Raw genomic sequence first — 17,127 nt, 5'->3', positions numbered from 1 at the left:
CCATGAAACTTGAAAGTGTCTTAAACACTGAGGATGACAGTAATAGACTTCAAGAGGATATAGACAGGCTGGTGGAATGGGTGGAGAGATGTGATTCTATGCAGAAAAGACTGAGGTGATACGTTTTGGTTGGAAGAATGAAGAGGGACAATGGACGAGATTCTCTGGCCTCCCCGCGGTGTGTTTCTCGACGGCCAGAGGCCGCCTGCCATTGGCCGGCAGTGGGATCTTCTGGTCCTGCTGCTGTCATGGGATTTCCCATTGAATCCACCCCATGCCGCCGGGAAACCCAGGGTGCGCCGTCGGCTGGACCAGAAGATCCCGTAAGATCTCCCCCATTAAATGCTAAATGGTACAATTTTAAAGGGTATTCAACAAGAGAGAGGCCTGGGGATGCTTAGACATAAATCTTCAAAGGTTGCATTGATTGAATAAACAATTAATACAACATATGAGAGTCTGGACTTGTGTACAAAAAATACAAAGTTATGCTCAACCTATATAAAACACCAGTTCAATCCCAGTTGGAGTATTGTGTCCAACTCCAGGCAGCATACTTTATGAAGAACATGAAGGATTTGAGAAACTACAGAAGAGATTTACTGTAATGGGTCCATGAATGAGGGGCTACAGTTTCACAGCTAGACTGGAGGAGGTGGGGTGAGATTTGATATTGCCGTTCAACATTATGAAGGGTTTATAAATAAGAAATTAAGAGAAATTATTGTTTCCAATGGTTGAAGGGTTGATAATCAAAGGGCACAGATTTAAGGTGATTGACCAAAAGCTGAGAGGCGGCATGAGGTAAAACCTTTTTATTTTCATTTTTTATTTATTATTTTCTTAAATTTAGAGTACCCAATTTTATCATTTCTTTTCCCAATTAAGGGGCAATTTTAGCGTGGCCAATCCACCTAACCTGCACATCTTTGGGTTGTGAGGGTGAAACCCACGCAGACACGGGGAGAATGTGCAAGCTCCACACAGACAGTGACCCAGGGCCGGGATTTGAACCCGGGTCCTCAGCGCCATAGTCCCAGTGCTAACCACTGCGCCACGTGCCGCCTGTAAAACCTTTTTAAATGTAAGATTCGGAATGCACTGCCTTTTAGGGTGCTGGATAAAGATTCAATGGTCGCCTTGAAAAGCAAATTGGATAAGTACTTGAAAGAAAAAAAATGTAATGATATCAGGAAAAAGTGGGGGCGGGGGAGTAGGACTAACTGGAATGCTCTTTGAAAGAACTGGCGCAGTCTTAATAGGCCGAATGGCCTCCTGTGTTGTACTATTCTGTGATTGAATTATTCTAATTCCTTTTTCTTGTTTTCCCTTATCAAGACAGCCTGCGTTATTAGAATTCTTTTAATTTAAAGGAATAAACAAAGTATAGTTGACTTTTTCCTTGTGGAATGTTTAAAACGGTATCGTTTCTGATCGTCCCAGAACAATGCCTTAGTAAGCCAACGTTCTTCAAACATTTCTGTGCACGTGCAACCTCCTGTAAATACTGACGCACTCCAGAGGCTCTTCCCTAAAATACTGGTGTCATGATATGCAGACATGCAGACAATGATCTACAGAGAGGCACAGACAGGCAGCTAATGAACACAGAGAACAGGACATGACCAATGAGCAGGCAGGACACTCGGGTGGTATCTCACTATAAAAGGTACGAGGCACTCACACTCTGCCTCTTTCCAGTGATGAACATCTACAGAGTGAGTCAGGGTGTATTGACAGTATCACACCTCCAGCACATGGCTAAGAGCTAGTCTGGTTCAGTCAGACAGAGTAACCACACTTAGGTTAGCAGAGAGTTGAACTCATAGAGAAAGAACTGTGCTAACTGTGTTACTGGTTCAATAAATCAGATTGAACTAACTTCAACATCTGGAGTATCTTTTGGTTAAAGCTGCATCCGGTTGCAGCCTGTGTTATCCCAGAGTACATAACACAACAACTGGTATACTGGTGAGGACCCCTGTCCTAACTCCCCAAAACACGGAGAAAAACAATGCTTCCATTATTTGAAAAATCCCACTTCCATTAATAAAAGAAAAATAACCCAGCCATAGTTTAACAGGTACAGATGTACTGTCAGAAATCTGATGATCTTGTGAAATTCTTTGTATTTCCTGATTCACCTTGGGTCTGGGGCCTCCAATCTGAATATAAATTCTATAAACTGAACATCAGTGTTGTATCAGCCTGGCAAACAAATTCATTGTGCTCATTACAAAGTAACAATAATAGCAGGAAGCTGCAATGACTTCAAAGATTCCACAGTAAAGGAACACGAAGAGTGAGAAAGACATGTGGTTTACATCTGCTTTTTGTATGACGCCTTTGTGTTTTTTTTTAAATTTCAGATGCCACAAATACATTCTCTGCTGAAGAATTTGAGGAGACCGGACCCTGTTCAGTAACATGTGGTAAATATTACTCCCCCTCATTTTTGACAATGATCATGGTAATCAGGAATATTTTGGACACTGTATTCAAATGTAATCCTGCACTCCTATAGCCACCTTGCCTTATTTTGGATCACAACGTACGGTGTAATTTAGGAGGAAAATCTCACTACTGCCACGGAAACAAACAACTCTATAATTTGAGGCACCGGCATGGTTTACCCCAGTGTTGTGCTAACACTTCACTCCATGATTGACAGCATGGTCTCTATGCTCCGTATGAAGCCTCGATACAAGTTGTAGCTGGGCTCTCATATGCTCTAGCTGTTGTCTGCAAGCTTCCTGGCAGGCAGACCAGTACACAGCATTTCCTGTTGCACATTTATCAGCTTTCTTCAGCTGACTTGGGGCCCTCAAAGTCAACACCTGAGACTTTAGCAGCAAAGCTTGGAGACTATCTCACTGTTTTTGGAGGTGTTTTCATCCTAGGTTCAGTAAGCTGTCTCCTGTGGCGTTAAGTTCCCCTGGTTTTTACTCTGCTCCTATACATCTTGCCCAGGTGATTCATCCTGTGAAAGCTGCTCTTCTAATCTAGCTCTGGCAGGTCAGGCCAGTCTCTGAGCTGGTGCTTGTTCATGTCAGATTGAGTTGACCTTCACGAAGGCTGTCCTCCAGTCCCTTCAATGCCCCAAGGCCCTCAACGCCTACACCTGAAACATAAGAGCAAGGCAAGACTTAACTTTTATTGTAGAAGGTAAGCAAAGAGAAATGATGGTGCGGAGTGTGGGCCCCTCACACCACCAGAGTATTGGGTCAGTGGGTGTTCACCTCATTTACATGCTAGTCACAGGCCTAATGCCACTCTGGGAGTGAGAGCCAGTAGAAGCAGAATGGTGAGCTGTTCATGGGACAGCCAGCAGGATGCCAACGTAGCTGTCCCACTAGCCCCTTTTCACAACTGGGCCAAAAATAACACTACAGCATCATTTCTAGGGTGTTCCAGGCCACGACCCAAGATGGGGCTCACTTCTACTCCTCAAAAGGCCTTCAGGTCAGGCTCCTGCAAACAGCTCCATTTTTCTCATTTATTCCGCTGCCTTTGCTTCCTTCTCCCTCTCCCTTCCCCATCAAGGCAAACCTCTCCCAGCCTCCGCACTGCACCCCCCCCTGCATGCTGGGTTTAAATCCACAATTCTCATTAGTTTCTTTCACGCCTTCTTTTCTTTCACGCCTTCTTTTATGTCCTCTCCAACCTTAGCTTCTCCCTTAACCTCACTAAACTGCTTATCAACAAACTTATTTTCCAAAACCTCTTGCTAACCTAAATGGGAATAATTTCTGTAGGATAAAGGATTAATAGCTGTGATGTTAACAGCTAACATACATCATCAGTGATGTCAGATCATGTGTCACTACCACCCAGAGAGAGATGCTTCTGGGCCCTATGACTACGTCTAGATGGTTCCCCAGACGCTGCCAGTCCTGGAGGCCCGCCCTGGTATCAACAAGGGTCTGCAAGTTTGCAGCCATGGAGCTCAGAGAATTGTTCATCCCTGTCAGTGTCTGGGCGACGCCGGCCAGCACCTGGGCAATGGCGCCGATGCCCTCAGCGTTGGCCTGCTGAGACTGGGCCATGGCCTGCTCAGACTGGGCCATGGCCTGCTGGGACTGGGCCATTGCCTGCTGGGACTGGGCCATGGCCTGCTGAGACTGGGCCATGGCCTGCTGAGACAGGGCCATGGCCTGCTGAGACTTTGCAACGGTGTTGAGCGCCTCTGCGATCTGCTGCTGGCTTTGGCTCATGGCTTCCTGTGAGAGGGCAGCCATGTGCTGGGCCGCGGATGCCGCCAGTTAGTGCACGGAACGCCCCAGGCCTTCCATACTGCTCCCCATGTCTGACACTGTCACCCCCATTGGCTCCATCGCGGACGTCACCCGTGTGGTGTCGGTCTGAGTGGCACGCATGACCGGCACCACTACCTGCTCCTGGACGCGGGTGGACTCCTCCACCTGCGTCTGCAGCTGCCGCAAGCCGGCCGTCATTCCCTTCGATCGTCCCTGTGTCCGTGACTGCATCGGGCCAATGGATGGGTGTGGCAACTCCAGGAACCCAGGACCCATCTGGGCGACAGATGGTTGCTTGCGCCGGGCTGCCCTCCGACTGTCGGGCCCCTTGGCTGCTCCTAGCTCCACCTGCTGTACCGGGATGGCTGTGTTGTGCGCACCAGTTAGTGTCCCAGATGCCTCATCGCTAGTGCCCAACCGAGGTGAGCGTCTCTGCGATGGTGGAGGGTGTAGGACATAGCAGTGGCATAATGTCGAGCTCCTCATCCGTCCCGAAGTCCGGGGTCCCTTGGAGTGGTGATTCCTATCCATCCGTCCACTGCGTGTGGGTGTCCTGTGTGTGGGTGTCCTGTGTGTCAGTGTCCTGCATGTTCGTGTCCTTGGTGGGTGTGTCCTGGGTGGGTGTGTCCCGTATGTGGGCCCCCTGGGCGCTTGTGTCGTGTGTGTCAGTGTCCCGGGTCGACTGGGATGGGGGCCTGTTGCTGTGGCTGCCCTCCACGTCACTGGGTGTGGCCCACCAACATCTCCGCACTGGCACTGGATGTGGGCAGCGTACGCCTGATGCTCCGGGTCTATCCCTGGCTCGCGGGCACCCTGGCACTGGGTGGGGGCTTCGTATGCTTGATGGACCGGGTCTATCCCTGTCTTGTGGGTGCCCTGGCACTGGGTGGGGGCGTCGTATGCCCGACGGGCCTGGACTATCCCTGTCTCGTGGGCGCCCTGGCACATCCCGGGGGTGGTCGGCATCCGCAGAGACGGGTGGGTCGACGTTTGGTCCTGCAATACACAATACAGCATGCATGGTTAGACATGCAGAAGATGGGGGAAGGAGGAAGGGCAGATGGGGGAATGGGGGGATGGGGGAAGGGGGGGTGGGGAGATGGGGGGATGGGGGAAGGGGGAATGGGGGAAGGGGGAATGGGGAAGGAGGAAAGGGGGGGATGTGGAAGGGGGAAGGGGGGATGTGGAAGGGGGAAGGGGGGGATTGGGGAAGGGAGGATGGGGGAAGAGGGAAGGTGCACCCCCGACCTCTGTATCCGCAACCTCATGGTCCTCGGGTCCGCCTGCAAGGTCCCGGGCCCCATCTTCGTGAACGGTGAGAGGGCACAATTCAGGTGGACCCCGTCCGGTTCTCTCACGTTCCCGGTTGTTATGAGCGTGCTTCTCCTGCGGCTGGCGGGCGGGGGGCGGGGGGGGGATGTGGGGGGGGGGCATGGATAATGGGCAACAGTGTTAGACATAGAACATACAGTGCAGAAGGAGGCCACCAGGACCATCGAGTCTGCACCGACCCACCCAAGCCCTCACCTCCACCCTTATCCCCGCAACCCAGCAACCCGTCCCAAACTTTTTTGGTCACTAAGGGCAATTTTGGACACTAAGGGCAATTTATCATGGCCAATTCACCTAACCTGCACGTCTTTGGACTGTGGGAGGAAAGCGGAGCACCTGGACAGACAGTGACCCAGCCGGGAATCGAACTTGGGATCGTGGCGCTGTGAAGCTACAGTGCTAATCACTTGGGCTACCGTGCTGCCCATATTAGGCCGACATACACATGCGGACCAGCGGTTGTGTGTATGATGGCATAGGTTAACACCCCATCCTGCCAATGCAGCCTGCATGGGTGGGTGCAGACATGTCGGCTTCAGCTAGGGCTGTCCCGCCCATCATGGGGAGGGGGGGTGGTGGGTACTCACCCTGACTAGGTCATTGGCCTTCTTGTGGCACTGGATGCCTGTCCTGGCTGTTACGGCCACGGCGCTGACGGCCTCTGCCACCTCCCTCCACAGGCGCTGGCTGAGGTGTGATGCGACCCTGCGGCCGTGCCTGGGGTACAGGGCCTCCCTCCTCTGCTCCACTGCGTCCAGGAGAGCCTCGATGTCGTGCTCCTAGAACCTCGGCGCTGCGCGGCGGGCGACCATTCTCCGGCGGGGGCGTCTTTTGTGCTGCGATGCCGTGCCGCGTCAATGACGGCGCGCGCGTGACGCCGTCGTGAATGGCGTCACGCCGCTGCTAGCCCCTTCTGGGTCGGAGTTTTCCGACGTTCCGGTTGGCCCAACGCCAGAGTGGTTCGGCCCGTTTTTGACGCTGTCGGGCCATCGCGCCGATCGTGGAGAATCCCGCCCAATATTTCCAAGTTTGTTGATGACACAAAACTAGGTGGGAATGTGAGTGATGAAGTGGATGTTATGAGGGTTTAAGGCGATTTAGACGAGTTGAGTGGGTGGGCAAATACATGGCAGGTGCAGTATAATGTGGCTAAGTGTGAAGTTATCCAATTCAGAATGAGAAACAGAATGGCAGAGTATTATTTCAACGGTGATAGATTGGGAAATGTTGATGTACAAAGGGACCTGGGTGCCTGTAATATCCCGCACGGGTCTTATGGGGTGAAAATGATAATCTTCCCCGTGGTTCCCGCAGAGTGTGAGCTGAGGGGCGGGGCCACTCAATTTAGCATTGTATAAAACGTCGGCCAGTCAGGCACCAACCAGAAAGAAACCCGGTCGGGATCTAACGGCAAGTGTATAAACCGTATTGTAAATTTATTTTACTCGTTGTGGACTCCCTGTCCTTATTAAAGTCCTAGTACACCAGTCACTGAAGCATGCAGGTACAGCAAGCAGTTAGGGAGGCAAATGGCATGTTACGACGAGACGAGAGTAGAGAGTAATTGAGGTTTTATTACGCAGAGGTGTGTAGCCTCCCGCAGCTGCAGCCGAAATGGCTGCAGTTCAGAGAGCACACACATTTATACTCTGCCTACTGGGCAGAGCCAGCAGGCAGGGATCTACCCCCGTACCTGTAGTACAGGGGCCTTACCGTAATACCCTCGTATGCAGTATATACAATACAACAGTGGTGACTACCACATTCACCCCCTGTTAAAAAGGAGTCCAGCGGGGGTGGTGGAAAACTATTTACATTCAGGTGTTTAACATTTTAATGAAAAGTTTACAAATTCAGACGGTCGGGCGCCTTGATCCGTCGTTGCGAGCGCTGCAGTTCTGGTGGCGATTTCGGCGTCAGTTCGGTCGTTGGTGACTCCGGGAGCGTGTCGACCTCATCTTCATCCCCGGGTGGCAACAAGGGGAAGACGGATTGTCCTCCTGGGGGCTGTGGTGGGGTGCACTGGGGGGAGGGAGGGTGGCGCCGGGGCTGCGGGAGGGGGGGGGGGGGGTGCCAGGTCCCTGAGGAAGACTGTGTCCTGGCGGCCGTCGGGTTACGCTATGTAGGTGTACTGCAGGTACGCGTGAAGTAACTGTACCCACTCAACCAACGGGTCCGCCTTGTGGAGCCGCACGTGCCTTTGGAGGAGAACGGGTCCTGGAGCTGCCAGCCACGTTGGGAGCGAAACCCCGGAGGTGGACCTCCTGGGGAAGGCAAAGAGACGTTCATGGGGAGTTTTGTTAGTCGCAGTGCAAAGGAGCGACCGAATGGAGTGAAGGGCGTCGGGGTGGACTTCCTGCCAGCGGGAGGCCGTTAGATTTCTGGACCATAGGGCCAGCTGAACGGCCTTCCAGACTGTCCCATTCTCCCACTCCACCTGCCTGTTTCCCGGGGGTTGGATCTGGTCGTCCTGCTCAAGGCAATGCCCCTGTTGAGCAGGTACTGGCGCAACTCATCGCTCATAAATGAGGATCCCCGGTCGCTGGCAGGGTGGGGAAACCGAACAGAGCGATGATGTTGTTGAGAGCTTTGATGACAGTGGCAGACGTCATATCGGGACATGGGACGGCGAAGGGGAATCTGGAATATTTGTCGACCACATTAAGAAAGTACGTGTTTCGGTCGGTGGAGGGGAGGGGACCTTTGACGTCCACGCTGAGGCGTTCAAAAGGGCGGGAGGCATTCACCAGGTGCGCTCGGTCTGGCCAGTAGAAGTGCGGTTTACACTCCGTGCAGACCTGGCAGTCTCTGGTGATAGCCTTGACTTCCTCGATGGAGTAGGGCAGATTCCGGCCTTTATGAATGATCTGTTGGGTGCTTTGTATCCGTGGAACACATACAGGCTACCAACACTTAAAAATAGAACAACACTATTTTATTAAGCTAGAAACTGTTGAACATACTTTCACTGTGGGTTAACACGATGATCTATGCCTGTCCTAACCAGTCTATGCACTCAGCACATGGTGAAGATCTGTGCTGTAAGCTGTGAGCTCTGTCCTTCTGAGAGGCTGCATCCCGAATGAGCGGGAAAACTGATGCCCTCTGTCTTTATAGTGAGTGTGCTCTAACTGGTGATTGGCTGTGGTGTTGTGTGTGTTGATGGGTCTTGCTGTGTGTCCATCAGTGTGTGTGCCTGTACCATGATATACTGGTGTATATTATGACAATGAAGTGATAAAAGCGGGTGACCCCGGGTGACAGAGATCGTCGTGCAGGGTCCGGAGTCGGTCCACTTGTGCGCTGGCACAAGTACCTTGGGATAGGGCATCGGGGGGCTTGTTGAGCTTACCGGGGCGATACAAAATCTCGTAATTGTAGGTGGAGAGCTCAATCCTCCACCTCAAGATCTTAGCATTTTTGATCTTACCCCGCTGTGTGTTTTTGAACATGAAGGCAACTGACCGTTGGTCAGTGAGGAGAGTGAATCTGCCGGCCAAGGTAATGCCTCCAATGCCGCACAGCTTCTACGATGGCTTGGGCCTCCTTTTCGACGGAGATTTGCTGAATTTTGGAGGCATGGAGGGTGCGGGAAAAGAATGCCATGGGCCTGCCTGCCTGGTTGAGGGTGGCGGCTAGAGCGACGTCTGATGCATCGCTCTCGACTTGGAAGGGGAGCGTCTTGTCGACCGCGTGCATCGCGACCGTGGCGATGTCGGCCTTGATACAGTTGAAGGCCTGGTGAGCCTCCGTCGTCAGGGGGAAAATGGTGGAGTGAATGAGTGGGGAGTTCCATGAGGGGGCGCATGTGATCGAGGTCGGGACCTAGCATCCGTTCTGGACCACATAGCCGAGGATGGCTAATCGGTTCGTGCTGAACACACACTTCTCCTTGTTTTAGGTTAGGTTGAGGAGTTTAACGGTGTGGAGGGATTTGGAAAGGTAAGCGTCGTGATCCTGCTGGTCGTGGCGTTATCCAGGTAGGGGAAGGGTGCCCGCAGTCTGTACCGGTTAACCATTCGGTCCATCTCCCGTTGGAAGACCGAGACCCCGTTAGTGACGCCAAAGGCCGTCCGCTTCAAACGCGGTGTACTGGTGGTCCGCCTTGCGAATGGGGAGCTGGTGGTAGGCAGATTTTATGTCCACTGTCGAGAAGACCCGGTACTGTGCAATCTGATTGACCAAATCAGATATGCGTGGGAGGGGGTACGTGTCGAGCTGCGTGTACCGATTGATGGTCTGACTGTAGTCAACGACCATCCTGTTTTTCTCCCCAGTTTTCACAACTACCACTTGGGCTCTCCAGGGGCTGTTCCTGGCCTCGATGATACCTTCCCGTAGCAGCCGCTGGACCTTAGACCTGATGAAGGTCCTGTCCTGGGCGCTGTACCGATTGCTCCTGGTGGCAACGGGTTTGCAATCTGAGGTGAGGTTTGCAAACAGAGAGGGCGGGTCTGACCTTAAGGGTCGTGAGACCGCAGACAGCAAGGGGTGGTAGGGGCCCGCCAAATTTCAGGGTTAGGTTCTTGAGGTTGCTCTGGAAGTCCAGGCCGAGTAGCAAGGCAGCGCAGAGGTCGGAGAGGACGTAGAGCCGGAAGCCGCTGAACTCTACACCCTGGATGGTGAGGGTGGCGATGCAGTACCCCTGGATCGCCACGGAGTGGGACCCGGAGGCCAGGGAGATTTTCTGGTTAATGGGGTGTACTGTGAGGGAGTAGCCCCTTACCGTATCGGGGTGGATGAAGCTCTCAGTGTTCCCGGAGTCCAGAAGGCAGGATATCTTGTGCCCGTCGACCTTCACTGTCGTCGACGCGGTCGCGAGGTTGTGCGGTCGGGACTGGTCGATCGTGATGGAGGCGAGACGCGGCTGGTCGGCGGTGGTTGCAGGCGATGAGCGGCCCGATGAGGTGGCCGACGAGCAGGGGTCCTGAGGCGGGAAAGATGGTGGCGCCCACGAGCTGCACGTGGTTTGAGGCGAGGAAGATGGCGGCGCCCACGGGTCGCACGTGGGGGGTGCAGGGACAATAACGGCGATCGAGCGGGCCTGGCACACAGCAGCGAAATGTCTTTTCTTCCCGCAGGCCTTGCAGAGCACGCTCCGCGCCGGGCAGTGCTGCCGGGGGTGTTTTCTCTGTCTGCAGAAGTAGCACTTGGGTCCCCCGGGGTTGTTTGGCTGCCGCGCAGCGCAGGCCTGGGGTTGGCTGGGGAAGTTCGCTGATGGGGTCCACGATGGGGTGTTCCCTGGCGGGGTCCACGATGCCCAGGAGGGGTGGGCCGTGCAGTCGGGGGTATACGCCTGTACATTGCGTGAGGTGACTGTGAGCGAGAGCGCTAGTTTCTTGGTCGCCGCGAGGTCGAGGGTAGCCCCCTCTAAGAGGCGCTGGAGGATGTAGGCCGACTCTATGTCCGTAACGAACGCGTCTCTAACTAGCAGGTCAGAATGTTCAACGGCCGAAATGGCCTGGCAGTCGCAGTCTCTCACCAGGGCGAGCAGGGAACACCAGAAATCTTCCACAGACTCACCGGGGAGTTGAAGCCGCAAGGACAGCCGGTGCCTGGCGTAGATTTTGTTGATCTGCTGAGTGTAGTTCTCCTTCAGTAGCGCCATGGCCTCAGCGTAGGTCGGCGCGTCCCGGATGAGGGGAAAGATATCGGAGCTCAGCCGTGTGTAAAGGATCTGGAGCTTCTGTGCCTCTGAGGGTGGTTCTGTCGCAGATCCGATGTATGCTTCAAAGCAAGCTAGCCAATGTGCGAAGGCCGACTTGCCGTTGTGTGCTTGAGGGTGCAGCTGCAGGCGATCCGGCTTGATGCGGAGATCCATCGTTGTAAAATCTCTGCGTAATAAATTGATGCACTATCAATTACGACGAGATGAGAGTAGAGAGTAATCGAGGCTTTATTACACAGAGATGTTAGCCTCCTGCAGCTGCTGCCGAAATGGCTGCAGCTCGGAGAGCCCACACATTTATACTCCGCCTACTGGGCGGAGCCAGCAGGCAGGGATCTACCCCCATACCTGTAGTACAGGGGCCTTACCGTAATACCCCTCGTATGCGGTATATACAATACAACAGTGGTGACTACCACAATGTTGGCCTTCATTGCAAGAGGATTTGAGTACAGGACCAAGGATGTCTTACTGCAGCTGTACAGGAACTTGGTGAGACCATGCATGGAGTATTGTGTGCAGTTTTAGTCTCCTTATCTAAAACAGGATATACTTGCCATAGCGAAGAGCAGCGGAGGTTCATCAGACTGATTCCTGGGATGGCAGGATTGTCGCATGAGGAAAGATTGGGTCGACTCGGACTGTATTCACTAGAATTTAGAAGAAGGAGAAAGGATCTAACTGAAAAGTATAAAATTCTGACTGGGCTGGGAAGTCTGGATGCAGGGGTCATGGGCTGGATTCTTTGTCCACGTCGCCGGATCGGGTGGAGGATTAGGAATCTGGCCTAAATTGATGTTCGTGCCTGGCACCGAACTGACCGCTGTGCTTTGCACCCCCCTCCCGCTGGCGGTGGGATTGGGTTTAGTGCCTGCGCACCAGTAGGAGGATGATAATGGATCCTAAACACCCATTTGCATCCACTTTTCTGGCCAGCACCAGCGTCTCCGGGCCCTCGCGATTCTCCGGTCCTGTGGGCCAGGAATCACGTGGGCATAGATCACTCTTGACATTTATCAGAATGGCCATGATGTGATGGACCTCGCAGTAGGCCAACGGGGTAACCCCTTAAGGAAGTTGCCCCCAAAGTTCACCTCCCCCACAATGCACGAACTACCGACCCCTCTCCTACCAGAGTGCTCCCTGGGACCCTCTAGATAGGAAGACTCCCCAAGAGCCCCTTCACAGCTCCAACGTCCCAGGTTCGATTCCCGGCTTGGGTGACTGTCTGTGTGGAGTCTGCACATCCTCCCCGTGTCTGCGTGGGTTTTCTCCGGGTGCTCCGGTTTCCTCCCACAGTCCAAAGATGTGCAGGTTAGGTGGATTGGCCATGATAAATTGCCCTAAGTGTCCAAAAAGGTTGGGTGGGGTTACTGAGTTATGGGGATGGGGTGGAGATGTGGGCTTAGGTAGGGTGCTCTTTCCAAGGGCCGGTGCAGATACGATGGGCCAAATGGCCTCCTTCTGCACTGTAAATTCTATGATTCTATACTCTCTGCTTTCTGCCTCTTGGCCAATTTCACATCAATGCCTTCACTGTTCCATTAATCCAATGGGGTACAATTTTGCTCAGCAAACAAGCTCAGAGCCCCCGGAGTGGCCACGGGTCATGACGAACATCTCTTAGGATGCTGAACTATGTGAAAAGCCAACGTTGTTCAAATCTAGCTGACGTTGTAGCAGGAAAAATCTTTATCTCAAAGGGGTAACTTTAGCCTGTTTATGTCTAGGTATTGGAGCGAGAGAGATCTTGCTGATTAAAGGATGCCCAGGTGAAGAAAGAAAATGTGTTATACGAGTGGAAGAATGCAGAGGACCTGTGCGATGTGGCTGTGAGTACTTCCTATTGTGAGGAACAAAAATATTTTTTGCAAATGTAGCCGACAACCTCGTCATTGCTAACGTGGATATCAGGCATGTTTTGTGTTTTCATAGCCTCTGTTCAAAGAAATTAGATAGTATTCCTGAAATTAGAGGGTATTCCCGGGCGGCACAGTGGCACACTGGTTAGCACTGCTGCCTCACAGCGCCAGGGACATGGGTTCAATTCCAGCCTTGGGTGACTGTCTGTGGGGAGTTTGTACGTTCTCCCCGTGTCTGCATGGGTTTCCTCCGGTTTCCTCCCACAGTCCAAAGATGTGTAGGATAGGTGGATTGGCTATGATAAATTGCCCCTTAATGTCCAGGGATGTGCAGATTAGGTTACGGGTTAGAGCAGGGTGGGTGGGGGAGTGGTTCTAGGCAGGGTGTACTTTCAGAGGGTCAGTGCGGATTCGATGGGCTGAGTGGCCTCCTCCTGCACTGTAGGGATTCTATGAAATACCTTTTGTGATAGAGGTGGATATAGTTAATTCTTAAATTTGACAATTTAACTGTTTTATTACTGCTGGCAATTATATTTGTTCTTAGGATTACACATTACATTGACTTTTATTTTAAATAGAATGCACTATTTAGTTTCAAAACAATTTGTTCATCTTTGAATTTTCTAAAAATAGAAACCTGACAAACAAATAGTGGAGGAAGGGCAATGTCCTGAGCAGTACTATGGGATTGCAGCAAAGCTGTCGCAAGCCCCATTTTTCTCTGTTGGGGGACAATTCAAAAGCAGGACAGGCTCCTGGTGGGATACCTGTATCCCCCACCAGGAGGTAACCTGCCACTGTTGTAGAGGGGAATTGGGTGGATTTGCGGCTATAGCTGTTGAAGAAGCTCCCAGCAAGTTAAAGGGGGCAGAAAAGAACAGACCACACAAGGGGCAGTATGGAGACCTTGCATCACTCACTAGGGTTGCACCCAACCTGATTGGTGTGACCATTGGATCCCAAATTCTGGCAACAAATTCACATGTCAGTCTGCAAAGATTAGGCATGAGGCTGCAGTGGGGCACCTTTAAGCTCCAGGCAGCCAAAGTGAGGTAAGGCAATTTTTGACAATGATTTTCTATTGCAAGGTTTATGGCAGTATTCCTGGTCATTTCTGAAGGTCATTTGTGTTTAGTTGTGAGACTTACAGTGGAGTATTGCTCCACCCTCACAAGGAGGGTAGAGGAATAGGTGACTTTTCCACACAAAGACTGCATTCAGTAGAGAGGCAGCAGTGACAGTGTCTCTGGGTCTGCAGCATGACAGGGTAAGGCCAACATAGACTCAGACCCATCCAAGATCATTGATAGTGAGAGGAGATTATCTGCCAATACACCCAGCATTGCGGTCTACATGCCTGTCAGTGCTCTCCTGTTGCTTCTCATCTGAGTTCTCTGCAGCAGGACTCATCCGTGACCTTGCTCTCCAGGCTGCTGCGAACAAATCATCCTTTACCCCTGGCCTATCTGCAGCCCACTCATGCCCGGTGACTCACCAAGAGTTGATCCCAACTCTAGTAGCCTCCAAGTTAGTGCCAATATCTGAGCTGGTGGCTGCTAGTGTCAGATCAAGCAACGAGACCTCTCCACTTGTGCTGAGCTGTCGTTCTCTTTCCTCGTCCTAGTTGTGCTGTGGCTGGACACGTGGCAGTTCTTGGATCTGGAAATTCACCCATTGAAAGGTGATTGTGGTGAAAGAACTAGTGGGGTGTAAAGCACGAGGTCCATGAAACCATCATGAACTACAGTCTGCTGCGAATTGAGAACAAAACGCAATGCAGGAACATACCATCATCCTCTATGTTCTCAGTGATGATGGATGCCATGCGTCCTATTGCCATTGGTCCCATGATGTAGAGATCAAGCTCCTCCATTGGTTCGATGAGGGCAGACATTCTTGTCCTCTCCTGTTTTTCTATGCTTTCTTCTATTGTGTGCCTTGCTGTCCTGCAGGGAGGAGGGCAAATTGTCAATATTGTGTTTCACTGTGTTAAGCTGAATAACTGGAGGTATGTGGTTGGCAGCATTGATGGGCTTTTTTCCAGGGTGACTGGAATGTTGTTTCCAGTGGGTTTCTATAAGGTTGAGTACTAGGATCATTGCTTATTATAGTGAATGTCTATGACTTAAATGTAGGTGGTTTGATTAAAGAAGTTTGTAGATGTCACAAAATTTGAGTCTGTGGTGGATAGTGAAGATGAAAGGTGTAGACTGCAGCCTGATGCCAATCGATTGATCGAGTGGGCAGAAAAGCAAAAATGTAATTCAATCCAGAGAAATGTGAGGTCATACATTTGAGCAGGGCAAAAAAGACAAAGGAGTATACAATAGATGGGAGGATTCTGACAAGTGTAGCGATGCCTTGGTGTGTGTTATGACCCGATCCAAGGTCATGGTGCCCAGTAACCTCACCGGAGTATATTCTCCCCAGATGACAGGGAGGAGCTAAGCCTTTAACCTAGGAACTTTGGGACATAAATAATCCGGCCTGAGTGTGGACAAGGCGCGGGAGACCCTTCGGAGAGTAAGATAAAAGGAAAGTTGTCATAGCCCCAGATGACCATAGGCTGCTTTCCCCATTGAGGCAGAGAGCTGACTGGTGATAATTTAACCTGGGGATTAAAACATGCTGCTGTGCAGAGGAACCTGGGTGTCCTAGTGCATGAGTCGCAAAACGTTGGTTTACAGGTGCAACAGGTGATTAAGAAGGCAAATGGAGTTTTGTCATTCATTGTTAGAGGGATGGAATTTAAGACTAGGGGGGTGATGCTGCAATTGTATAAGGTGTTAGTGAGGCCACATCTGGAGTATTGTGTTCAGTTTTGGTCTCCTTACTTGAGAAAGGACGTACTGGCACTGGAGGGTGTGCAGAGGTGATTCACTAGGTTAATCCCAGAGCTGAGGGGGTTGGATTACGAGGAGATGTTGAGTAGACTGGGACTGTACTCATTGGAATTTAGAAGGATGTGGTGGGATCTTATAGAAACATATAAAATTATGAAGGGAATAGATAGGATAGATGCGGGCAGGTTGTCTCCACTGGCAGGTGAAAGCGGAACTAGGGGGCATAGCCTCAAAATAAGGGGAAATAGAATTAGGACTGAGTTTAGGAGGAACTCCTTCTCCCAAAGGGTTGTGAATCTATGGAATTCCCTGCCCAGTGAAGCAGTTGATGCTCCTTCATTAAATGTTTTTAAGATAAAGATAGAAATTTTTTTGAAGAATAAAGGGATTAAGGGTTATGACGTGCAAGCGGGTAAGTGGAGCTGAGTCCACAAAAGATCAGCCATGATCTCATTGAATGGCAGAGCAGGCTCGAAGGGCCAGATGGCCTACTCCTGCTCCTAGTTCTTATGTTCTTATGATCACCACACCTCAGGCGAGGGGCAAGGTTGAGAAAGCGGGCCATCATGAATAACCTCCGCCTGTACGGGAATTGAATGCGCGCTGCTGGCCTTGAGGGAGTAGGAGTGTTTTCGTACAGGTAAATAAATAGTGTTTTCCTAAACTGTCATCGTTTCTGAGTGGTCGCTTGCCTGTGACTTTACAGAGTGCATGTCTGCAGATTCCTTCGGTAGAAGACAGGTAGAAAAGGTTTAAGAAGGCATATGGGGTACTTTCCTTTATTACTAAGAGATAGAATATAAATCAGGAGGTTATGCTCGTCAAGCTACAACGAGGGTACAGTATACAATTCTGGTCACCACATTACAGGAAAGGTGTACTCAGAATGGAGATGTTACAGAAGACATTTACCAGAATGTTGGCAGGAGTGGAGAAGTTTAACAATGGGGAAAGAATGGATGGAGTGGGATTATTTTCTTTGGCACAGAGGAGCCCTTAATTAAGGACTAAAAATTTAGGACAGACATAGATAGAATAGAGAGGAAGGCAATATTTCCCAAGCAGAGAGGTCAATAACAAGGGGTATAGATTTAAAATAATTGGCAGCTTTAGAGAGTGGAATTGAGGATAGTATTTTTCAACCAGACGGTGGTGTGGGAACT

General features: G+C 51.3%; 1 protein-coding gene across 1 annotated transcript in view; it reads left to right on the top strand.

The window, feature by feature from the left end:
- The window catches only part of LOC140411728 (uncharacterized), a 477,774-nt gene that overhangs the window by 19,485 nt on the left and 441,162 nt on the right, over positions 1 to 17,127 (top strand). The window contains exons 2-3 of the mRNA XM_072500732.1: positions 2,370 to 2,432; positions 12,987 to 13,088. Of these exons, the coding sequence (XP_072356833.1) occupies positions 2,370 to 2,432; positions 12,987 to 13,088 (165 nt within the window). The remainder of the gene's footprint in view (positions 1 to 2,369; positions 2,433 to 12,986; positions 13,089 to 17,127) is intronic.

The sequence above is a fragment of the Scyliorhinus torazame genome, chromosome 4 (genome assembly GCF_047496885.1).
Source record: "Scyliorhinus torazame isolate Kashiwa2021f chromosome 4, sScyTor2.1, whole genome shotgun sequence".
NCBI classification, from domain to species: domain Eukaryota; kingdom Metazoa; phylum Chordata; class Chondrichthyes; order Carcharhiniformes; family Scyliorhinidae; genus Scyliorhinus; species Scyliorhinus torazame.
The sequence above is the reverse complement of the archived record's forward strand: the minus strand, read 5'-3'. Positions and strand labels throughout refer to the sequence as shown.